This window comes from Monodelphis domestica, chromosome 3, assembly GCF_027887165.1.
Source record: "Monodelphis domestica isolate mMonDom1 chromosome 3, mMonDom1.pri, whole genome shotgun sequence".
NCBI classification, from domain to species: domain Eukaryota; kingdom Metazoa; phylum Chordata; class Mammalia; order Didelphimorphia; family Didelphidae; genus Monodelphis; species Monodelphis domestica.
In genome coordinates this window covers 55659858-55686235 of record NC_077229.1, presented here as the reverse complement: position 1 = coordinate 55686235, position 26378 = coordinate 55659858, and the positions used below count along the sequence as shown (strand labels likewise).

Sequence of the window (26378 nt, the reverse complement as noted above, 5' to 3'; positions counted from 1 at the left end):
AAGGTTGGGGTTTATAAAATGTATTTCACTTCAGCTACTAGAATGGGCCTTACCTCGTGGAAGGGGCAGGCAAAAATGACCAAAGATTGTTTAAAAAAATTACAAAAATCATATTTAAAAAACCCTTAAAATAATTTGAGATATTTAGCATATTAAATTTTCCAAAGGTGGTTATACAATTATAACCAGTCCTGAAGTCCATCTATCCTCTATGAGAGAATTTACAAAGTCAAAAATAGAAAGGCTGTTTTTTCATATATGGGCTTATTCAGTAATGTTTTTTCAGCACAGTTATAGGGGAAAAACAACAGAATTTCAAAACTCAGTACATTCAAAATAAATTCAATCAACCTTCAGTGTAACATAATAATATTCAATCCAGTAATATATGAACTTAAAATCACAAAGTTATATCTTAAAACAAGCAAATATCAAAATGCAATAGAAATACAGAGATTTGTATAAACCATTGGAGTCTGAAATGCTTTAGAATATAGCCTTTAGTCTTTAAAGTTCCTTAGGTGTGTTTATCTATTTAAATGTCTATTGTCCGAATGCAGAGTGGTAAGTGCTAAGCAATGGGGGTTAAGGGATCTGCTCAGGGACCCACAGCTGGGGAGTATCGGAGGCCAGATTTTAACCCAGGACCGCATGTCTTTAGGCCTGGTTCTTAGTTTGCTGAGCCACCCATTTGCAAATTCAAAGTTGAATCTTTGGGCTGAATCTTTCTTCTGGCACACAGGTGAAATCAATGAAATTACCAGAACAGTCAAAAGGTATCCTTTTAAACAGCCCATTGCTTAAAAGTTTGTTTGAAAAATCTGTTTCTTCTCTCTCCCTTTCTCTGAACCCACAGTGGTCAATATCCCCATCCATGTGGAGGCTTAGCCTAAGGGAAAATTACTCGTTCTCCTTTCTCTCTCAGTCTCTTCCCTTGGCCCACGTGGCCAATACTGTTACCGGCTGGTCACAATGAGTCCTGAGCGATCTGCTTCAAGGATCTGGGTGATGAGTTGGCTGGGGTGTCGGTCGTGGGTCTGGGGCTGGGGTGATGAGCCCTCTGGGTCGGAGGCCAGATGGGTGAGAGACAGACCTCCGGGGTGGGTCGGGCCGGGAGCTGGAGCGCAGCTCGGGCACCAGGTGAGAGGCCAGGAGCAGAAGCAGGAGCTGGAGAGGGCCGCAGGCAGGAGCTGATCAAGATGGTTTTCTAAAGAGCATCTTGGAGAAATGTGGCTTTAAAAAAATCATTATCTAGGCTAAAAAATTTGAGAAGTTCTCATCCAATCTAGTGGTTGCCATCTGTAAGGATTAAAATTTAGGGATATGGGGAGAGACTATGGCAGGTAGAAATTAGTTTCTCTCTGCAAGGAGTATTATGTTTTTTAGAGGTTTATTAAGGATTAAGGATTAAAGAATATACAAGTAAGAAACATGTGCCTAGGCCAGAGGCCTAGACAAAATAACCTCACATCATGGAAGAGACGCCTCTGCTCCAAAATGGAAGTCCAAAAGGAGCTCAAAAGCCTTTGTAATCAGCTTAAATACCTTCTCGATCTCGCCCACCTCAGAATTCCGTGGGATTACAAAGCATTTTGGGGAAGTGGAGCAAGGGTTTGTGGGGATTGAAGTCCAGAGTTCAAATCTCAATTTTACAGATGTTATGTTAAGAGATATGTTATGTTCTCTTCTCTTCTCTTCTCTTCTTTTCTCTTCTCTTCTCTTCTCTTCTCTTCTCTTCTCTTCTCTTCTCTTCTCTTCTCTTCTCTTCTCTTCTCTTCTCTTCTCTTCTCTTCTATTAGGGGAGATTATGTTATATTAGGACATTATTTTATGTTGAGCTGTTATGTTAAGAGAGATGTTATGTTCTATTTTATTCTATTGTGTTAGGAGAGATTATGTTATGTTATATTAGAATATGTTATGTTGAGATGTTATGTTAAGAGATATTATGTTCTATTCTACTCTGTTAGGAGAGATTCTATTATATTATGATATACTATGTTGAGATGTTATGTTAAGAGATAGTGTTATGTTCTATTATGTTATCTTATGTTACGTTGAGATGTTATATTATGTTAAGAGATATTATGTTATGTTAGGAGAGATTATGTTATGTATATTAGAATATGTTATCTTGGGTTGAGATGCTATATTATGTTAAGAGATATTATGTTCTATTCTGTTATGCTATGTTATATGATATTATGTTATGTTATGTTGCTATGTTTTCTTATGTTTTGCTGAGGTGTTATCTTATGTTGAGATGTTATGTTTAGAGATGTTATGTTTTGTTTTGTTAAGAGGCATTCTACTATGTTCTATTATGAGATATGATGATGGAACAGAGGAGGGACCAGGACATGGCCAGACTGGGAAGAGGGGATGGAATGGAGGAAGTGTTTTCCTCTTTAATTTTTTTGTTGCTTCTGTTCGATGATACCTGTGTCTCTGAATGCTAATACTTTGGAACAATGCCCTGGTTGCCCCACCCTAGGTCTAGACTTTCCTTTAAGGGTCAGTGTGACTTCCCACTGCTGGAAACAGAAAGGAAAATTTCCTGATAGCTCTTGGGAGAGAGATGGGGGAATGACCACAATAGGCTGAGCTCAAGTGGCCTGGCCTCCTGTGAACAAGCCAGGCTGCTTCAAGTCAAGGGAGTGCCTACACATCCTGGGCGAGTATGCTCCAAAGAACAGAGCCTCCCAAGAGCTCTGAAGAGATCCCCAAAGCCAAGGATTTGGTTTCCTGAGCTCCCTCAGCCCCAAGACTCCCCTCCTTATCATGGCAAGGACTCAGCTCACCCGAACACCTTGTAGATCTCTCATTCTTCCTTGAAAGAAATGCTGCCCCAGGTTTTTGGCTGAGATGACTTTTTTCACTCTGGCTGAATGGATGGAGTGCGCTACTTATATGTAATCAGCAATACCTGGGTTCAAATGACTTTCCCAGGGACACACAGTTAATGTGTCTCAGGCAGGATTTGAATTCAGTGATTCTTAACTCCAGGTCTAGCCCTCTATTCCTTGTACTACTTAGAACCTATTCCATCTCATTTGGTCCTCAAGACAATTCCATTAGGTTGGCACTGGAGTTATTATTGTCCTTACTTTACAGATGGGGCCCTGAGGCTCAAGGGTGAATGCCTATTTTAGCTCATTTAACCTTCACAACAACCCTGGAAGGCAGATGCTTTTGTTGTTCCCATTTTACAGATGAGAAAATTGAGTCATAGGTTAAGTGACCTACCCAGGGTCATAGGCTTAGCCAGTGTCAGCTGGCTTTGAGCCATGATCTCTCTGAGTCCAGTTCTAAGGTTCTGTCCTTTACTACATATGACCTGGCAGTGGGCTCTGTGTTGGACATCTGAGAATCAACCCATCAAGGCAAGTTTAGAGAGGTTCGTCACCATGATGGCCCACGGGCCAAAGAATTTTTGGCTATAGCAATGCCTGATGTTCTCTAAGGGTTTCAGTCTAGGATCTATAGAGTACTGGAAGGGATTTGGAACATCATGTAATCCAGGCTTTCTTACCTTAGGGAATGTGAACTTAAAAAATATATATATATATATCTTGATAAATGTATTTCAATATAATTGGCTTCCTTTTTCATCCCATTTATTTTTATTTTTTTTAAACCCTCACCTTCTGTGTTAGAATTAATACTGTGTATTGACTCCAAGGCAGAAGAGTGGTAAGAGCTAGACAATGGGGCAATGGGGGTGAAGTGACTTGCCCAGGGTCACACAGCTGGGAAGTGTCTGGGGTTAGATTTGAACCCAGGACCTCCCATCTCTGGGTCTGACTCTCCATCCACTGAGCTACCCAGCTGCCCCTAGACACAAGGCTCAGGGTCAGGATATGAACTTAGGTCCTTTCATTCTAGCACAGTCCTCAATTGTGGGAAGAAATCCTCAGAACTTGACAGATGGAAGTATTGGCCATCTCCAGTTGACAGTTCTATGATGACTGAGTCAGATCAGACCCTCTACTAGCACAGAGGAAAGGATGACGCTCTAGGAATTCCCTTAAGTCAATCCTGCATAGTTTCCAGATTGAATCACGAGGGCTGGGGCCATCTTCAGTGGTGTTTCCCTCTGATGTAGACAAGGGAGGGGGAACAGGGTCACACTGAAAGCGTTGTTACTCAGGATGCTTTCCCCAGCTTTAGTAGGTGCTAGCATGTGGTGAGCTCAGGATAGAGAATTTCACATTGCGGTACTTGTTGACATCGATGGCCACAGGGGATCCCAAAAGCCTTGTGGAATTTGGCGAATACATCTCGACCTCAGCATCAGACTGCTGGAGTCCAGGGAGTAAGAGCTGGCATTCGTGCAGCGTGATTGCATCCAGGAAGGCAATCCCTCCAGGGACAGAGATCCCAACCCATCCCTGCCTCCTTATCCCGGACGGCTTTTATCTGATTCTAGGGAACATGGACCAGTCACACCTTACTCTCCCGACATGACCAGCCCAGCTGGGCTTCTTTTCCTATCCTATACCTTTCTGAAGACATCCTTTGCATGATCACATCTCTTGTTTGGTGATGTTTCAAAGCTTAAACCTACCCAAAATACCCTTCTCCATTGCTGTCAGGGTGAACCTTTAAAAATCCTAACTTTATGTCTTACTTTATGTATCCGTTCTGAGGCAGAAGAGCAGTAAGGGCTAGGCAATTGGAGGTAAGTGACTTACCCAGGGTCACACAGCTAGGAAGTGTATGAGGTGAGTTTTGAATCCAGGTCCTCCAGGCTTTAGGCTTGGCTCTCTATCCATTGAGCCATCTAAGTCTGGGAGAACTTTTGACTTGAATTCTTCAGAAATTATGGCATTTTCAGCTTCATGCATTCAAATTTAACTTCTATATTTAGTACCTATGTAATCTTAAGGAAGGCATTTACCTAACCTGTAAAATGGAGTTAATCATAATTGCATTATCTACCCCATAGAATTATGGTGAAGAAAGACCTTTGCTAATCAGTTAATCAACGAGCATCTATACACTTACTGTGTACCAGACGCTGTGTTAAGTACTGGGGATCCAAAGTTAAAAAGAAAACAGTCCCTACTTCAAGGACATTACAATCTTTTTAAAAATAAAATCTTATTTTAAAAAAAGTGATATGCATTTATTTTTCTCCTTCCCAACTCCTCCACTGAAAATAAGAGACAGACAAAACCCCATGACAAATAAGCATAGTCAACCAAAACAAATCGTGATTGACTAAATCCAAAGTTGCATGCCTCCTCCTCTTGCATTTTAACACCATTACTTCTCTGTCAAAAGATGGGTCATACTTTATTGTCAGCTATCTAGAATCATGATTGATCATTGTGTAGATCAGAGTTTTTAAGCCTTTCAAAATTGTTTATCTTCACAATTTTGTAATGAGAGTGTAAATTTCTTCTGGTTCTGTACACTTCACTTGTGAATCAGTTCATACAAATCTCAAGTTTCTTTGAAGCTGGAGGACTTTTCATTCTAATAGGGGAGAAAGCATATATATATATATATATATTATATAATATATATATGTTACTTTAGAAGGAAAGGCTCTGCTAGATGGTGGGGAGACCTGAAAAGACTCCCTGCAGAAGATGGCATTAAACTTTAAAGTGTTTTTGGCTTTTTTGGCAACATGGTTAATATGGAATATGAAATATGGAAATGTGTTTTGTATGATTTTCCACACATAATGAGTATCATATTTCTTGTGTTCTTAAAGGATGAGGGAGGGACTGGAGGAAGGGAGGGAATTTGAAACTCAAGACATAAATAATGAATTTTTCTAAAGCCTTAGATGTTATAGAAATTTCAGTTCTTATTTCTCTCATCTTACAGAAAATGTCCCCAAAGTCTTAAGGCATCTTTAAACTATTAAAGCTTTATTATTAAATTTTTGTTTGAGTTCGAAGCTATTGAGCTACTAAAGCAAAAAACTTCCCTAAGTCTTTTGGGATACCCTACACAGACACATGCAACAGAAGAACACCAAAGCTTAAAAAGGATGCTATATACATTGCCTCATTTGAGGTTCATTACAAGTATTATATCTATTAGTACCCTCATTTTACTGATGGAGAAACTGAGGTCAAGTGACTTACCTGTGGCCTCACAGCTAGTTAATGTCAGAGTTGAGACACAAACTCAAATGTTTCCAACTTCTAAGTGCAAAACCCTATCCACTTCTCCATCTATTGTTCACTTTGACCCTCCCTCTAGAACCTAGGGTTCAAGTGAGGCTCACAGGTACAGAGAGAGAAAATGAAATACAAAGGTTTAGATTGGAATGGAATATTTAGCCAACGATAATTCAGGAAAAGGGGCTGTTATTTAGATATGGGAAAAAGTTTGTTTCTTTTTCTGCCTATGCTCCAAGTCTCCCCAGCCACCCCAGATTCTTGTTCAATGCTTCTGGTGTCCCTTGACTGAGGCAAAGATCAATTTCTCTCTGCCTGTCTTACCATTCTCATAGCTGACTATATATATGTATGTATGTATGTGTATATATATATATATATGTATATATACATATATATAAAGCCTTAGATGTTATAGAAATTTGAGTTCTTATTTCTCTCATCTTACAGAAAATGTCCCCAAAGTCTTAGGGCATCTTTAAACTATTAAAAATTTATTAAATTTTTGTTTAAGCTAAGACTATCTCTATCTCTATTTCTCTCTCTCTCTCTCTCTCTTTCTCTCTCTCTCTCTCTCAAATCAACTTTGCAGAGAACTTTACAGATATCATCTCACTCTGACTGGGAGGCAGGTGCTATTATTATCCTCATTTTTAGAAGATAATAATAATAGCTAAAATTTATATAGCAAGCATCTACTTATATGCCAGGACTGTATTAATTTACTTTACAATTATTATCTCATTGAATCCTAAAACAACCCTGGAAGGTAGGTACTATTTCCCCCATTTTACAGTTGATGACAGAGATGAAAGAACCTGCCCAGGCTAAAACACCTAGTGTCTGAGGGAGGATTTGAACTTGGGTTACTGCCCATATTGAGACAACAGCTGCCTCTATCCTTCCACTTCAGAGAAAACATTGGAGGAGACCTGGCAGTTTGCAAAATATCACTAAAAGAGAGTCTCATTTTCTTGACAACAAATTCCTAATGAGCTTGGACATGCCTGGCCACTGTCAGCTGGCTCTGAGATGGAGGGTGGGAATGAGGCTCTTACATAATGGGAAGTCGTGTGCTGGCAAGTGACAGAATTGTCTTGACTTTTCTGTTGAGATTGGGATTCTAGGGAAAGTCCATTGAAAACCTTCAGTTGCTTTATAAATGTTTATTTCTATTCTTACAACATACACTCTCCACATCTATCTATCATCTCCTCTTCTCCACCAAACCTTGGATTCTACCCCTGGAACCATCTTTGTACTCTTGGCCAGATCCATCAAACATGGAGGCCATTTCCATGATATGCTCCAACTTTCTTCATACCCCACCTTCCAGCTCTTCTTTATGTATTCTTCTCCTTTAGAATGTAAGCTTCTGGAAGGATCTCTCTTGCTTGTTTATATTGGTAACCCCAGTGCTTAGCACAGGGACTAGTGCATAGTAAATATCCAATAAATGTACTCTCAATCTCTCTCTTTGTCTCTGTGTCTCTGTGTCTCTCTGTCTGTTTCTGTCTCTCTGTCTGTCTCTATGTTTCTGTCTGTCTGTCTCTCTCCACCCTCCCCAATATGGGTACTGTCTACAGAAATTTGGTCTCTGAATATCTCTGTTTTTATCTCTGTTTTTCTATCTCTTCTCCACTAGCTGATATAGGTACTGTCTGCAGCAATATGGTCTCTGTTTCTGATTCTCTTTCTATCTGATATGGCGACCGTTTGCAGAGATGTGATTGTAACTCATCCATTCCCTTTTAAATGGTGCAACTCTTGTACATAGTAAAGGGGAACTAACCATCCGCTGAGGCATTCCACTTTTGGATGGTTCTAATTATTTAAAAAAGTTATTCTTTACATCTACTTCCCTATTTCACTAGAAATTTCTCCTTTTTGTTCCCTTCTCTTCATTCACTTGACCCAACACTTTAGTTTAGGTCCTCATCATCTCTTACCTAGACTATAGCAAAAGCCTTCTTAGTGGTCTTCCGGTCTCCAATTCCTTCCCTCGCCTATAAGTCTTTCACATTAATATTTCTAAAAATATAATATTCTAAATCATTTTATAATTTTATTTATATAATTTATATAAAATTATTTAATAAAAATATAATATTTCTAAAAATATAGCCAAATAAATAACTATCCTACTTAGGAAGCTTCAGTGATTCCCTTCTGTCTTTAGGATAAAGTATAAATTCCATTGCTTGACATTTAAAGCCCTTCACAAGAAGGCTATGAAGTATCTTTTCCAATGGATTTCTTATTATTCCCTTGAATAAATGATCTATTTCCAACCAAACTGGTATACTTGCTGCTCCTTGTATGCAGGAATTTGGAGGAGGTGGATTTGGGGCATGAGAAACTATGTGGGCAGTAACAAGGAAAAAGGAGATAATAGAAGGTTGATTTGAGGAAGGCAGGTTTGAATGAAGAATATATGTAGGAGGGTAATATGAAATAAGTTAAGGAATGGTAAATGGAAGCCAAATTATTTTATTTATTTAAGTTAGTTAAGGATATTTTTCCATAGTTACATGATTCATATTCTCTCCCTCCCACCTCCTGGAGCCGATGAGCAATTCCACTGGGTTATAAGTGTATCATTGTTCAAAACCTATTTCCATATTATTACTATTTGCACTAGGATGATCATTTAGAATCTACATCCCCAATCATATCCCCATCGAACTGTGTGATCATTCATATGTTTTTCTTCTGCATTTCTGCTCCCACAGTTCTTTCTCTGGATGTAGACAGTATTCTTTCTCATAAGTGCCTCTGGATCATTGCAAATTGCTGCTAGTAGAAAAGTCCATTATGTTCGGTCATGCTACAATGTATCAGTCTCTGTGTACAATGATTTCCTGGTTCTGCTCCTCTCACTCTGCATCACTTCCTGGAGGTTGGTCCAGTTCACATGGAATCCCTCCAGTTCATTATTCCTTTGAGCACAGTAGTATTCCATCACCAACAGATACCACAATTTGTTCAGCCATTCCCCAATTGAAGGGCATCCTCTCATTTTCCAATTTGTGGCCACCACAAAGAGCATAGCTATAAATACTTTTGTATACACATTTTTCCCTATTATCTCTTTGGGGTACAAACCCAGCAGTGGTAAGGTTGGATCAAAGGGCAGACAGTCTTTTAAAGCCCTTTGGGCATAGTTCCAAATTGCTTGGAAGCCAAATTATGAATGACTTTCAATATGAAGTTGGGAAATTTGTATTTTTATCTTAGAAAGAAAATTTTTTGATCAAGGAAGCAGTGGAGTCAGATCTGGGCTTTAGAAATTTAATTTTGGCAGCTGTATAGAAGCTGGATTAGAGAGAGAGGAGAATAGAACCATGGAAACTGATTTGGAACCTATTACCAGATGAGGAGTAATGAGAGTCTGATCTAGAGCTGTTGGCCATAGACTCAATACAACCCGACATTTGATTGAATATGAGGGGTGAGGATGTGGGTCAAAGTAGAAATAGGGAAGTTTGGAGAAGCAGTGAAGTTTAAAGGCGGAGAATAATGAGTTCCACTTTTAGTTTGAGATTGCTGATGGAGATATAAATATTAAGGCTGAATAGATGTAATTACATTGTATTCATTCATTCATCCATATACCTATCCATTTACTTATTTATTCATGTAGTCTATCTATCTATCTATCTATCTATCTATCTATCTATCTATCTATCTAACCATCCATCCATCCATCTATGCATCTCTCTCCCTCTCTCTCTCTATCTTATCTCTTACTCTATCTATCTATCTATCTATCTATCTATCTATCTATCTATCTATCTATCTATCCATCCATCCATCCATCTATCTATCTATCTATCTATCTATCTATCTATCTATCTATCTATCTATCTATCTATCCATCTATCTATCTATCTATCCATCCTTCCATCTATCTATCTATCTATCTATCTATCTATCTATCTATCTATCTATCTATCTATCTATCTATCTAGTCCGTCCATCTGTCCATCCATCCGTCCATCTGTCCATCTAGGCATTCATTCATTTTATTCATTGAATGTGTTTGAGGTACCCTTTCTGGGATACCTGTTCAACTCACACTTGAAGATCAGGTTCTACACATAGCAGCAATAGGAAGAGTGGGTATACATGTAGAGTACACTAGTACTGAAGCAGATTGGCACAGAAAATTCATGCTTCCTAGATTCCTTCCAGAGGAGCAGTAGTGGTAGTGAAGAGCTACAGTTTCATGGACTTTTTTCTTTTCCCCAAGGACACATACTTTTGTTTTGCCAAAACTAAGTCAACTTTTCAGCCTATTTTCTTCACCTTGTTTTATCAGAGATTAAATGAGTTTTGAATTTGAATTTTCTTACAGGGAGTGGTCAGGGATGACTATCCTAATGGCTGCAGTACCGCTGGGGACTGTAGCCTGCACTTTGAGTTCACAAAGAAGGGGAAAGAGATCCACAACCAATCCTGGGAAGACTCTGGAAAGCTGGTGAGTGAAGTGGATGTGATTGTTAGAACATATGACTTAGAGCTGACAAATAACTTAAGGATTAAATAACAGTAAGGGAAAGTGAGGACCAAAGAGGGGAATGAGTAGACTAGCTAATGTTTATATAGCACTTTAAGGTTTCAAATGATTATTTTATCATCACAACAATCATGACAGGTAGGTATTATTATTTTCTCCATTTTATAGTTAAGGAATCTGAAGCAGTCCTAACAAGGGTCACATGGCTGGTTAGTAAGTGAGGTTGGGTTTGAACTAAGGTTTTCCTGACTCCATTATCCTCTATACCACATAAAAATAAAATTCAGGACTTCTGACTCCAAATCTTGTGTCTTCACCTTGTACTTTACTTAAGGAGCAAGAATGCCAAGACTTTACTGTGAACAGGTTGGTCTCGTCAAATACAAAAAAATCATGTTTTCAACCTGGTAAGGGGAGAAGGGAAAGAGAAAAGAGGCAAGAGTTACTTGAAATTATTGCCATTGGGGTTAGCTTTGAATTATTTCTAATTACTCCTGAGCACTCAAGTAGCAAATATTTAAGTTAGCTCCAAGGAAGAATCTCTTAGATAGCATTGGATGTCATGATGTTTTTCCTTCATCTAAAATGCAGGATGTTTTAGAACAGGGAGCAGTAGTCTCTGATACTGGGGTTTTCACAAAGGTGGTATTTGAGACATACCTGGTGGCTATCACCACTTACCCTTGGCATGGTTGTTATCTATCTTGGTGGCAGAGAGTTAGACCAGATGACAGTTTTAAAGGTCCTCGGATTCTAGGTTTCATTCAATAATCAGCAATTATTTATTTTTTATGTTTTATTTTTTCAGTTACACGTAGAAATAATTTTGACATTTTTTTGATATTTTGAAATTCAGATTTTTCTCCTTCCTTTCCATCCCCCTCCTCCCTGAGGCAATGAATAGTCTGACATATGTTATACCCTACTTCCTTGTAATATACATTTCTATATTATTTATATCATGATAGAAGACAAATATCATACACACAAATCTTATGAAGGAACTATAATGAAAGAGGGTATGCTTTGAGCAGCTTTCAGATTCCAACAGTTCCTTCTTTGGCTGTGAATAGCATTTTCATCACAAATCCCTTGTGTTATCTTGGAGATTTGCTTTGCTGATAATGTTTAGTCCTTTGCAGTTGATCAGCATATAATATTTCTGTTACTGTGTAAATTGTTCTGGTTCTTCTCACTTAACTTTTGTAAATCTTGAAATCTCTCAGACTTGTGAATGTTAAAAATTTCTCCATTGGGGAATCTTCCATTGGAACAATTTTTAACATTCACAAGTCTGAGAAATTTCAAGATTTACACTTTGCATCAGTTCATATAAGCCTTCCCAGGATTTTCCAAAACCATCCTGTTTATCGTTCCTTTAAGAAGCAATAATATTCCATTACAATCGCCTACGGCAACTTGTTCATCCATTCTCCAAGTGATGCACAATCCTTCATTTTCCAATTCTTTGCCACTCAGTTATCTGTTAATCATCTATTATGGATCAGGTAACTCAAGGAGGCATAGAAGTATAAGGCTATAGAAATATATATAGAATTCTCTCTCTCTCTCTCTCCATATATATATATATATATATATATACATATATATATATATACATACTTTCTTTCCCTTAGATATATCTCTACATCTATCTATATTATCTATACTTTAGAAGTATATATATAGATACAGATAATATATGTGTGTGTGTATATATGTATACACACACACATATATATGTATATGTATAAAGAGAGAGAAGTAAAAAAATCTATTTATTTATTTATTTAGACCCTTACCTTCCATCTTAGAATCAATAAGGACTAGACAATAGATCTACAATACACCTTCTCCTTGCCTCTACTTTCCTTTTTAAATTAAAAATTTTCAGTTAACCACTTTTTTTTACTTCTCCATCCTTTCCTTTCCACTAAAAAAAGGTGGGGGGAATCTTGTAACAACAATAATAACTAGTGTTTATATAGCACTTTAAGATTAGCAAAGCACTTTTAGGCATTATCCCATTTTATCCTCTCAATAGCCCTGTGAGGTGGGTGCTATTATTATTTCCATTTTAGAGATAAGGAAACTGAGGCTAAGAAGGTTTTTTTTAATTTTAATTAAATTTTAATTTCAAATATCAGCCTTTCACCTCCTTGCTCCTCCTATCTTCTCTCTCACACTGAAAAAATATGAAAAAAACCCCATTGTACACATGTATAGTCAGTTAAAAACAAATGTCCACATTGGCCTTGTCTTAAACATATTTGTCTCAGTAAGCATTAGGATCCTTTCACCTCTCTATCAGGATGTGGGTGACATGGTTCATCATTTGTTTTCTGGAATCCTGGTTGGCCATTATATTGGTAAGTGTTCAGCCCAATAGTTTTCCATCACATTTATATAAAATAACTTGTTCAACTATTGCTTAGTTAATAGGTATCCCCTCAGATTCCCATTCTTTGCCCCTCAAAAAGAACTATAAGTATTTTTGTACATCCATAGAATTTGTTTTGCTTAGGTCTAATCCTTATTTTAGGACTAATACTCTTCCTCCAGTTCCACCATTCTTCTCTCCTTTCTTATTTCATTGTTGAATAAAATATATTTCTATTCCCACACATATGTGTGTGTGTGTGTGTGTTCTTTCTTTGGACTGGTTTAGCTGGGAATGAGGTTCAAGTGTCAGCCACTCCTCCTTACCCTGTTCCTTCTTGTTTGTGTAGATACCTACTTGTGCACACCCATTTTTTGAGATACTTTCCCCTAACTTTCCTCCAGTGTATTCTTTTTCACCTCTTTCTTCATTGTTTTCTTGGGATCATCAAAAATTAGAGAACCACTCCCAGACCTTGTCTCATTGGACTTCCTCTGTGAATCCTGATGATGATAAGGAATCAATGGGGATACATGTATCATCCCTCCATGTTTGAATGTAAGCAATTTATCCATGTAACAGCCAGGTGGTGCTGCCCTGGAAAGAGCACCAGGATGGGCATCAGGAAGACATGAGTTCAAATCTGACCTCAGTCACATACTATTTTGGTGATGCTAGGCATGTTACTAAACCCTGTTAACCTCAGTTTCCTCAACTGTCAAATGAGCTGGAGAAGGACATGGCAAACCACTCCAGTACTTTTGCCAAGAAAACCCTGAATGGGGTCATTAAGAGTTAGACACCACTGAAATGATTGAATGAGTTTATCTTAATTTGGTCTTTCATTCACATTTACCTTTTTTATGTTTCTTTTTATTTCTGTGTTTGTGCTTCAAAGTTTCTCCATAGCTCTGGTCTTTTCGTCAGGAAATGTTTGGCAGTCCTCTCTTTCATTAACAATCCATTTCCTTCCAGTAGCATTATACTTATTTTGGATAAGTAAATTAATCTTGGTGATAAGCCTGTGTCCTTTGCCTTCTGGATTATCATACTATTCCTTTATAGTTGAGGCTGCTAAATCTCATGTGATCTTGATGGTGGCTCCTTATTATTTGAACTGTGTCTTCCTGCCTCCTTGCAGTATTTTTTATTTGATATGGGAAATCTAGAAGGTATAGCCAGGAAAGCAAAGGGTGACTTCACTTTCCATCTGCTACCCTGCTTGGTTTCAACTCCACAGAATAAGATATTCCTCTGCCTGGTACCTCCAGATTCTACCATGCCACTTTCCTGCCTCCTTTTGTACATTGTCTCCTCTAAGTAGATTGTAAATTCCTTGAGGGCAGGGACTGCCTTTCTTTTTCATCACTTATACCCTTAGAACTTAACCCAGTTTCTGGTATACAACAGATGCTTAATAAATGTTTATTGGATTGGATTGTCTGGCAAGGTAATAGTGTTATCAGGAAGGAACCACTTCTAAGTGAACAGCAGAAGAAGAAAGGAGTGATGGAGGAAGAGGTTAAAGATAAAAGGAAGTTTGTTAAATTTGGGGAAGTTCTTAAATAGCCTTCCTAATATTGGTTCTGAACTAAACTGAAGTGTTTTGATGAAAGTAGAGTACAATAGACTATATATACCCCTTTCTTCATGAACCCTTATTGTTGTTGAATCATTTTTCAGTTGTATATGAGCCCTCATAACCCCATTTGGAATTTTCTTAACAAAGATACTGAAATGGTTGGCCATTTCCTTCTCCAGCTCATTTTTATAGATGAGGAAACTGAGGCAAACAGGGGTAAGTGACTTGTCCAAGGTCACACAGCTAGTGTCTGAGATCAAATTTGAACTCAGTAAGAGTCATTTTTCTGACTCCAGGCCTGGCTCTCTACCATCTGCTTGCATAATCTCTCTTTTAAGGTGGTTTAAAATCATTTCAGTCTTCCTGGTCATCCCCGTACCACATAGCTTATTCGCTTTGCATTATCAGTTGTTTATAACTTCCATATATTTTTTAAAGACAAATTTCTAAGTATGCCTCCCCTATTTTGTAGTTAGGAAGTTGATTTTTTGAACCCCAGTGTAAGTCTTAACATTTATACTCATTCAACTTCATCCTATTTGATAAAGCCCCATAACATGTTGAGATCATAGAATCAAAGACTTAGATCAGAGATGGTGATGTCACAGGAGAGAGAAAAGAAACAAATATTTATATAACTGTTCTAAGTGCTTTATAAGTGTTATCTCTTTTGATCCTCAAAGCAACCCTTTGAGGGAGCTGCTATTATTATTCCCATTTTACAGTTGAGGCAACTGAGACAGACAGTGATTAAATGAATCTTCCAGTCTGTCTGAGATCAAATTTGAACTTCAGTCTTTTTGGCCCAGGCCCAGCATTCTATTTACTGTGCCATTTATCATAGTTATCTAGTGTTTTTCCTACATTTTATAGGTAAGGAAATGGAGGCACAGAGGGATTCAGTGGTTGAACCCATCTTCTACTCTTTTTTATAACACATGTTTTTAAACCCTTACCTTCTGTCTTAGAGTCAATACTGTATATTGGCTCCAAGGCAGAAGAGTGGAAAGGGCTAGGCAATGGGGGTCAAGTGACTTGCCCAGGGTCACACAGTGAAGAGGTGTCTGAGGCTATATTTGAACCCAGGACCCTCCTGTCTTTAAACCTGCTCTCAATCCATGAAGTCACCTAGCTGTATCCAACATGCGTCCTTTTGAAATCTAATTCTGTCATCCAGGATATTAGTCATCCCTTCCATCCCACTGTATCACTTGCACATTTGCTATTCATTCAATGCCTTTATTAGAGTTACGGATAAAAATTTCAATAGTGTGGGATCATCTTGATGGACATGTCAAAAAGGACCATTGGTTGGTTATTCTTTCAATCAACCTCTGGGTCTGGATTTTATGAGAAAGAACCATAGTTAGACCATCCAACCCGCCCAATTACCCAAGAAATTTACCCCAAATTACCCAGACTCTTTTCCCAGAAATCCTGCAAGAGTTTCTGTTTTCCTGAGGGGGGGTGGACCCCCAAATCTCCCAAGAGAGCCCCCTGAATTGTTGAAGATATCCTTGAAATGGGCCAAAATTCCTTCCTAAAAACTAGACCACATGGCGCATACATGGCACTTTTGCTTTCTTATCCACTCTAGGGCTCAGTTTCCTCATCTGGAAAGTGAAGGGGTGGTACCAGGACAAACCTTACGGTTCCTTCCAGTTCTAGGTGGATGGTCCAATGATCTGAGCCCCTGCTTGCATCTCTTTAGAGCTCAGTGGAAAGGCAGGGGGTGGAGGAGATGGAGGGAAGAAAGGGAGGATAGGAAGGAGAGGCAGGAAGGAAATGGTGTGTTTGCAATCAGGCTGTTTAATGGAACCAGCTGTTTTTAACTAAGATTAAATGTTATATAAAGACAGAACAGCTGTGGGCTGACAGTAAAAGCAGGTGGGGACGTGGAGAAGAAGGCTCCCTTTCTGAGTGGTGAATGTCCCTAGAAAAGAAGGATTATACTTTTATTAAACTGAAGGGGTAGAAGATGGAAGGGACTTTTGAAATAATTTATTCCATTTCCCTTCATTTACGCAGAAGGAAACCAAGTTCCAGAAAGGATAAATAACTCACCCCTCCCTGGCATCAGACTCCTTGCCTTCTGAGCTCAATACACCACTCACTAAGAACAGCTCATTGTTTTTGGTTAAGTGACTTGACCAGGATCTCTGAGTCATGTTTTGATCCCAGGTATCTCCTGATTTTAGCGCACTCCAATTTCCAAGTTATCTGTGATAACTTCTTTTTTTTTTTTAAGACCCTTACTTTCTGTCTTAGTAACAATCCCAAAATAAAAGGGCTAGCTGTGTGGACCCTGGGCAAGTCACTTTCCCTCAACTGGCTAGTCCTTACTGCTTTTCTGCCTTGGGATGGATTGATTCTAACACAGAAGGTAGGGATTTTAAAAGAAAATAAAAAGACAGAAGAGCAAGGCAAAGGAGGTTAAGTGACTTATCCAGGGTTACATAGCTGGGAAGTGTCAGAAGCCAGATTTGAACTCAAGTCCTCCCAACTCTAGGCTTGGCACTTTATCTACTGTGCCACCCAACTGCTCCTCACTGTGATAACTCCTTACAGATCTCAAAGATCTTTGTTCATCAACTGTCAATGGGAGAAAGTCCTTCCCTATTTCTAGTTTTAATCCCTTTAATTGCTTGCTTCAATGTTAGGGACTGGCCTTATGATTTCTATGGATATGGAATGCCCAAATGAGGATGTTTCCCTTAGCAATGCAGATTATTGTCTTGCTGCAATTTTATAACCTTACAAAATGCCTTAGAGAGTAAAGAGGTGAAATGACTTGTTCAGGGTCACAAAGATAGTATGTTACAGAGGCAGAATTTGAGTACAGATCTTCCTGGCAACAAGGATCACTATGCATCCATTATACCTCACTCCCTCTTCAATATCATAAAGACATTTCTTTTGGGAAAAATTGTTTACATTCTTTTATTCTTCTTTAAAATTTAATATAATTTAACAGATATTTTTCTCTTCTTTTCTTCCTTCCCTGGGAAAAACAAAACACAATTCTTATAAACAAATATGCATATTCAAGCAAAATAAATTCCTTTATTGGTCATGGTCAAAATGACATCTCTATCTACATCACGAGTTCATCACCCCTCTGTCAGGAGGAAGACAGCATTCTTTCTCGCTAGTCCTGTGAAATCACAGTCAATCATTCACCTGATCAGAGTTCTTAAGTCTTTCAAAATTGTTCACTTTAATGGTGTTACATAAATTGTTTTCCTGATTCTGATCATTTCACTCTGCATCAGTTCATGCTGTCTTCTCATGTTTATCTGATACCACTCCCTTCTTCATTTCTTATGACATAATAGTATTTCATTTCATTTATTTTTAAGTATTTATTTATTTTTTTAAAACCCTTACTCTCTCTCTTAGAATCAATACTGGGTATTGGTTCTAAGTCAGAAAAGTAGCAAGGGCTAGCCATTGGGGGATAAACAACTTGCCCAGGGTCACACAGCTAGGAAGTATCTGAGGCGAGATTTGAACCCAGGATCTGCCATCTTTAGACCTGCCTTGTTGCCCGCATTCCATTTCATTTATATATCATAATTTGTTCAGCCATTCTCTAATTGATAGGCATCTCTCTTAATTTCCAGGTCTTTGCTCACACAAAAAGAGCTTCTATAAATATTTTAGTACATATTGGACTTTTTCTTCTTTCTTTGACTTCTTTAGGGCATAGGCACAATTGTGGTATCCTTGGGTTAAAGGGCATGCACTGCTTATTAACTTTGGGGACGTAGCTCCCAATTCCCTTTTAAAACAATTCCAAGAACAGTGATGCTGCTTTTTCCTGTAGTCTGCCCATCATTTGTCATTTTCCTTTTTTTTATTCAACTTTGCCAGTCTGATGACTATGAGATGAAACCTCAGAGTTGTTTTAATTTAGCTTTCTCTAATTATTAGTGATTTAGAGCCTTTTTTATGTCTAGCAGTAGCTTGGATTTCTTCCCTGGAGAACTGCCTTGTTCATAATATTTGACCATTGATCAATTATGGAATTGGCTCTTATCCTTACCTATTTGGATCAGTTTTTAAAAATTGCTTTAACACTAGCTACCTCTGTCCCCCATTGTCTGATGGCTGAGTATGTTAAAATTTCACCTCTTCTTCAGGATTCTCCAGTAACCTTAAAGTGGGTTGGAGATTGTCTAGGGCCATGTTGGTGAACCTGTGGCAAGCCTGACAGAGTGTGCTAGATGAGGCTGCTTTCCTCCCCTTATCTACCACACCTGAGGACATTTCCCCCATGACCTGCCCCTCTGCCCAGAAGCCCAGTAGGAGTGCTTCCTCCCTCCCCTAGCTGGGGTAAGGTGGGCCACTCCTATGAGACATGAGGGATGCAGTTTGGGCACGACATTGAGCAAATCACTTAACCTCAGTTTCTGTATCTGTAAAATGGGATAATAATAGAATCTACCTCTCAGGGTTGTTGTGAAAATCAATGCTTAGCACATTGTCTGGCACATCTCTAAAAGGTTCGCCATCACTGGTAGGGTCTGTGTCATCGGCTCTAGCCTCCAATGCTGGTGTTTCCCCAATTATATAGTAGGTGGTAACTTGTACCCCAGTTCCACTTAGCCACTAATGATCAGATTAGATTTAAAAAAAAACTTTTATTTTATGCCCTAATAACAATTGCAAGACAGGAGGGCGAGGACTAGGCAATTAGGGTTAAGTGACTTGCCCAGAGTCACTAGGAAGTGTCTGAGTCTATATCCAAACCCATGTCCTTTCAACTTCAGACCTGGTGCACTATCCATGGAGTCACCTCGCAGCTCTAATCAGATTAGGGAAATATTTACTCAAAAATATAATCACAAACATATAAATTCACTTCTTCAGTACAGAGAGACATAATTTTCTTTCCCACTTGTTCTATCTCACTCTGAGGAAGGGAAGGAGATTAGGTTAGCTCCGTCCCAAAAGAGCCGCCTTACCAAACTCCAAATAGAAATAAATTTCTGTAGACTTAGAAAACAACAAATGAGCATTTTCTAGGTTTTGCTGTATTTTTATAAAGGACAGAACAGAAGTCAGAGCTCACAAGAAAGAAAGAGGGTGAAAGAGATGACTGTTTGCATCTGGTCAGTTGTAAAGATACAACCTGTTTCAGTTACTCAGCCAAGCAAAGGAGACTAAACCCTCACACATGGTGAGAGTGTCTCTATTCAAGAGATCTAGGCATGCCCAGGACGAACCTGCTCAGAGGTGCCTCCATTGAAGGGAATTAAACATACTCCACTTACAAAAGCGAACTAAGGGCAAATTAAGTTCCTTTCTTCAAACATTCCCTTAGGGGCTGTTTGTAGCCCAGTGGATAAAGCACTGGACCTAAAGCCAAGAAGACTCGAGTTCAAATTTGGCTTCAGATAATCACTTGGCTGTACAACATTGGGCGAATGACTTAGCCTCAGTTTCTCCACCTGTAAAATGGGGATAATAATAGCATCTATCTCTCAGATGGTGAGATCAATGCTTAGCACATTGTCTGGCACATAGTAGGGACAATAAAAAACATTTATTCCTTTCCCCTATGTGTGAGGCAAAGATATAATGATGCAGAGTAAAATCAGTTACAAAAATGGAGCAAATATCAATTTGATTTTCTCTGTTTGATTCCTCTTTCTAAGTTCAAATCTGGCCTCAGATACTTCCTAGCTGTGTGAGCCTGGGCAAGTCACTGAACCCTGTTTGCCTCAGTTTCTTCTTCTATAAAATGATCTGGAGAAGAAAATGACAAACCACTCTGGAATTGTTGCCAAGAAAATCCTCAATGGGGTCACAAAGAGGCAGACACAAGAAAAGACCAAACAACAACAGCGACTTGGTGTCTACTATAAGGATAGGATTAGAAAAAGATAAACTTTTTTTTTTTTAAATCCTCACCTTCCATCTTGGAATCAATACTGTGATTGGTTTCAAGGCAGAAGAGTGTAAGGGCTAGGCAATGGGGGTTAAGAGACTTGCCCAGGTTCACACATCTAGGAAGTGTCTGAGGCTAGATTTGAATCCAGGACTTCCTGTCTTTAGGCCTGGCTCTCAATCCACTAAAACACCCAGTTTCTCCCCTCACCAACAATTTTTTTAAACCCTCACCTTCTATCTTAGAATCAATACTGTGTATTGGCTCCAAGGCAGAAGAGCAGTAAGGGCTAGGCAATGGGGGTCAAGTGACTTGCCCAGGGTCACACAGCTGGGAAGTGTCTGAGGTCAGATTTGAACTCCCATCTCTAGGCTTGGTTCTCAATCCACTGAGCTACCCAGCTGCCCCCTAAAAGATAAACTTTTATAAGGTTTAGTTTAGGAATGTTGGATACTGTCTCCAGAGCATGAGCTCATTCCAAGTATCCTGGAAGGGTTCTTGGGATGTACAGGGAAGTGAAGGAAGCTGTTTGAGTGAGCAAGTGGCACTTCCTGTCCTGAGCTGGGAGAGGAAGTCTGCTGCTCTCTTCTGACGTTTCCTACTTCAGCCTTTTGAGGGCGAAGATAACTGTTAACTGTCTGTGGAGGTTCCTGTTGACTGACGAGAACATCTTATCGATGATCTGTCCCAGAGAAGTTTTGTCTGGAGATCCTGCTTGGAGGGCTCTGGGGTTTACCTAGAGCCATATTCTGCTCTGAGTAAACTCAGCCATCTTGGGTTCATTCTTAGTAGATTTGGAGACAATCTTTTGAGGTAACTCATTGAACAACAACTGAGGATTGTAGTCAGGTAGCTTAGAAGAGGTTTAGTGGGGAAATTAGCTAGAGTCAGGGAGGAAATAGACCAGAAGAATCCACCCTGAGATGGACTTCTATTGAAGGGTGGAATTTTAGGACTTAGAGTCAGGGCATCCTTGTGTTTCAATACTCATAGTTTACCCTCGATTTCTTTTTTTAATTATTTAATTAGATAATTTAGAATAATTTTCCATGGTTACAAGACTCATGTTCCTTCCCTTCCCTTCCTCCATCCCCTCCCATATCTGATATAAAATTCCACTGGGCTTAACACATGCCATTGATCAAGATCCATTTCCTTATTCTTAATATTTGCACCAGGGTGATCTTTTAGTGTCTAATTTTGACTCTTGATTTCTAAATAAACAAAGTTATTTTTCTACAATTCAGTCTCTAAGACTTGTGTGCACTGGCCCAGTGAAGGAAGGTTCACTTTGTCTTCCTTTCGCAATAGGGAACTGAGATACTCACAGTCAATTGAGTATCTAACCCAGTTTCCTATAATGGAAATCAATATCTATCCACATTATTTTTTCACTACTCTCTGCTCCATAACTACTGTTCCCTGTGTGCCAGTGTTGTCTTTGAAAATAGTTCCCTTGGGGGAAGCAGCTGGGTAGCTCAGTGGATTGAGAGCCAGGTCTAGAGATGGGAGGTCCTGGGTTCAAATATGGCCTCAGACACTTCCTACCTGGGTGACCTTAGGCAAGTCACTTACCCCCTATGCCTAGCTTTTACCACTCTTTTACCTTGAAATCAACACTTAGTATTGATTCAGAAATGGAAAGTAAGTGTTTGAAATTCTTTTAAAAAGAAGAAAACAACTCTCCTTTCTCATCATAAAAAAGAAATAAATAAAAATTTAAAAAGGAAAAGAAAAAATAGGGAAGGGAAAAGACTTAAACATAAATTAAATGAAATTTAGACTAGTTCTAAAATGGAATCACTCATGACAAGAGAGGAACCAAGAAATGGTTGTATTTGGGGATGCAAAGAGAAAGAATCCCTGTATTGAACCAATATAGGGATTCTTTCTCTTTGCATCCCCAAATACAACCATTTATGAAAACATCTATGGAAATATGAAAGGAGATTTACTAAGAGGGAAAATCCCAGATTAATTCCAGTGCCTTCCCTCTGTTAATTATTTTCTATTCATCCTGTATATCACTTGCTTTATATATATTTGTTTGCATGCTGTCTTCCCTATTAAATTGTAAGCTTATTGGGGATAGAGAGGATTGCCTTTTGCCTCTTTTTGTATTCCCAGCACTTGGCACGGTCCCTGGCACATAGTTGGTGCTTAGCAAATATTTATTGATTGACTGATGGATGGATGGATAGACAGAATCACAAATCCTAGGAAATCTGACCATTATGAGGTAAACTGTAGAGGGGACCATTTTTTAGGACTATATGACTTTTGAAGGTCATTGACACCAAGATTCTTTGATTGTTTTTTGTATATCTTGTACATAATGACATTTAAGGTCATATCATGCCAGCAATAGGGACATAAGCTTCTCAAAGGCAAGGCCATTGTCTTAATTCATTTTTGCATCCCTTGGTTTGGTCTTGATGACTTTGTACAATTGTGCCTTGATTAAATCAAATTCACACACAAGTCAAGATATTGCCTCATGATATCATTGGTTCTCTTTGTGTATGAAGGACAACAAAACAACCGCTACAACAGAGTCAATAAATCCCAAGCTAAGGTTCTTCCTCTGACACTTAGAAGATATGTGACCTTGGACTTAGACACCTGATCTCTCATTGCTCCCAGGAAGTTCTCTAAGACTCTGAGTTACTGAGAAATTATCAGAATGCATCAGTTATATACTGATGACATCACAGTGCCTAGAACACTATTTCTTTCATTCCTAAGCATTTATTATGCCTCATCATATTCTTGGTTCTGTTCCAAAATGGACACAATTGCAAAAATGAAATTCTTCACCTGCAAAGAGGTTATATTCTTGGAGAGTGAAAAGATGCAAATAATATGTTTAAGAGGTAGATGTGCAGTGGAAAATACTGCATGTAGAATCAAAGAACCTGGATTCAATTTCTGACTCTGTTACTTAGCATCTCTATGACCTTGGGCAAGTTACAACTTCTCTGGTCTTCAGTTACTCATTGGTCAAATAAGAGGGTTGGATGGGCTCTATAGTTAGTTCCTTAATAACTCTAGAGCAAGCTTCAGCTCTAGAGCAAGGTTCAGCTTGAGGTCCACAGACCCATTTTATTTATTTATTAAAAAATTAAACCCTTACCTTCCATCTTAGACTCAATAATATGTCTTGGTTCCGAGGCAGAAGAGCAATAAGGGGCTAAGGGACTTGCCTGAGGTCACACAGCTAGGAAATGTCTGAGGCCAGATTTGAATCTAGGACCTCCTATCTCTAGGACTGGCTTTCTCCTCACTAGCTGTGCCCTCCACAGACACATTTAGATGGATTTCAGGGGGTCCATGAACTTGGATGGGAAAGATATTACATTTTCTCCCCCTTAACCTGCTGTAATTTAGCATTTCCTTCAATTATAAATGTCATCAGAACACAATTCTGAGGAATACATAGGCTTCACCAATTAGACAAAGGGATCTATGACATAGAGAAGTTAGAGCTGAGATTCTATGTATGAAGAATAATGTTGATGCACTATTTGTTTTGGCTACACTCTGTCGAGCCCTTGTGTTTTTATCCCACTTTATTATTTTTCTGGAGTCATATAGAGACCCCCTTGGAGTTGTTTGAAGTCAGAGAAGTTGTGTCTGCTTGAAGTGAATGTTGACTTTTTTAAACCTTCCTTCCTATCTTAGTAATGATTCTGAGACAGAGGATCAGCAAGGGCTAGGCAACTGGGATTAAATTATTTGTGCAAGGTCACACAGCTAGGCAGTATCTGACACCAGATTTGAACCCAGGTCCTACTATCTCCAGGCCTGGCTTTCTATCCACTGTGCTATCTAGCTGCCTCATGATTAACTTTTAATAAGAACCATTAACAACTATTAAGCATTGTGATGGCATGTTTTAGGTGCTTAATAAGTGTATGATGATGGATGATAAAAATAACTTAAATATAAGCTCTTTGAGGGCGGAATTGTATGTGTAAGACTAGTATGTGTAAGAAGAAGCATTCAAACCCAGGTCTTTTGGACCAGCTCTTTTTACTATCCTATGTTGCCCCTCAATGATAGACCACACAAAAGGATAAGCAAATTGAGGAATGGTTTGGAATTCATCCTTACATCCCCTATAGCACTCAAATCCTGAGCCCTCAAGTTTAGAAGACTCACTATCCACAATCTATTTTACAGGCAAAAGCAGCCAACCGTGATCAGCTGGTGACAAGAGAAATTTTGGGGGGACATTCACTTCAGAGAGGAGGAGGAAGAGGCAGAGGCAGAAGCCAGGCCATTCTCCCAATCAGCATGGTTCCTGGGTCCTCTGGGAAGAGCAAGGTATGGAAAAATAGCAAAATCATATGTGTCCCAAGGCATTTATTAAATGATTGAATCCAACAAGCTTTTATTATACACTTCCTATGTGCTATTAGACACTGTCCTTGGTGCTAGGTATACAAAGATTTTAAAAAATGGTCCCTGGACCTCAAGGGATTTACAGTCTCCCTGGGGTGGGTGGTGGTGGTGATTAGGGAATGTCAGAATCACAGAATGATGGAATTTCAGATTTATAAGGAACTTAAGTGGTGGGTATCTAGTCTCACCTTTACTTGAAAAGGAATTTTTACTATAATGCAATAATAAGGGGTTACCTAGTCTTTCCTTGAAGAACCTCTAATGAATGGAAATCTCCCATCTTCCAGAGAAGTTCATTTCACTTTTGGACAGCTCTAATTGTTAATTGATAGTTATTATCATAATTACATTGCAATGGTTATTTTATGACTTGAATTCACCAATTCACTTTCTTCCATTTTCCCTATTTATCTTGTATATCAACTACTCCCTGGGCCCTTGCCTTTCCTTGCCTTCCTTCTCCTCTCCTCCCCTCATCTTTCTTCCCCTTATTTTTACTTCCCATCTCATCCTGGCAGTATAGACATTCTCAGGGGTGAGCCATATTGGTTCCAGACTTATTGGGGCCATCTTATCAGCTTAGCCACTGCTGCTCAAAACTCCTTATCTCAGGAGATCCACCAGTCTCAACCTCCCTGGTAGATGAGATTCCAGGCATCTATGTTCTCTTTTCTTTACATATTCTCATGAACCACTATGATTTCATGGATCTCTATATCCAACCTCTCAGTGCTCCAGGAAACTCTCTAAGACTTAAAACAGTAGCAAGTGCCATACCAATCTGCCTTGGCAAAAGGAATTTCCTCTCTGGGCATGCTTTATACCAATGGAATCTCAGATGGGGTTTAAAAAGAGAACCCTAAGCACTGAGGCAAGGGCCAGCCACATAGTAGACACTTAGTAAATTCTTGTTGAATCTGTGTTGTTGAAGAAAGGCAGTATGGATGGAGCCTAGGGAATAGGGGCTTTAAGCAACAAAATCTCTTCAGTCATTTAGGCTGGTTTTATATCAGCCCAAATCAGGACCATGGAGAACTTTGTGTATATGCACAAGGGGCAGGGTATCATTACTACTCAATTTAGTTCAACAAACATCTATTAAATCTATTCAATAAATCTAATTAATAGATATAATTAAATCTACTATATTTAAGGACAATACTCTACACTAGCAAGTGCCCTTGGATTTGGTGTATCATCCTCAGACTGGGGGAGAAAGGTCAATTCTCTGATTTCTGTAGTTCCTTTGAGATAGATATCCCCTGCCCCCACCCCCAAACACTTGTTTCCTGGATGATCCATTCTCTGGATCATTGCCTAGGTCTCTGAGCAAGAAGATAGGTCAGTAGCAGCTACCTTTAGTCATCCTCGGGATGAATAGGGGAGCTTTTCATTCTCTAGGGACTTCAACCACTGTAGTTTGTATAAGCTGTAAAAACTCACTTAAAGGATCAATAAGG

General features: G+C 38.9%; 1 protein-coding gene across 1 annotated transcript in view; it reads left to right on the top strand.

Annotated features, from left to right (window-relative positions):
• RIMBP2 (RIMS binding protein 2) overlaps nucleotides 1–26378 on the top strand; it is a 576724-nt gene that overhangs the window by 12627 nt on the left and 537719 nt on the right. The window contains exons 2-3 of the mRNA XM_056821917.1: nucleotides 10498–10620; nucleotides 24697–24840. Coding sequence (XP_056677895.1) covers nucleotides 10498–10620; nucleotides 24697–24840 — 267 coding nt within the window. The remainder of the gene's footprint in view (nucleotides 1–10497; nucleotides 10621–24696; nucleotides 24841–26378) is intronic.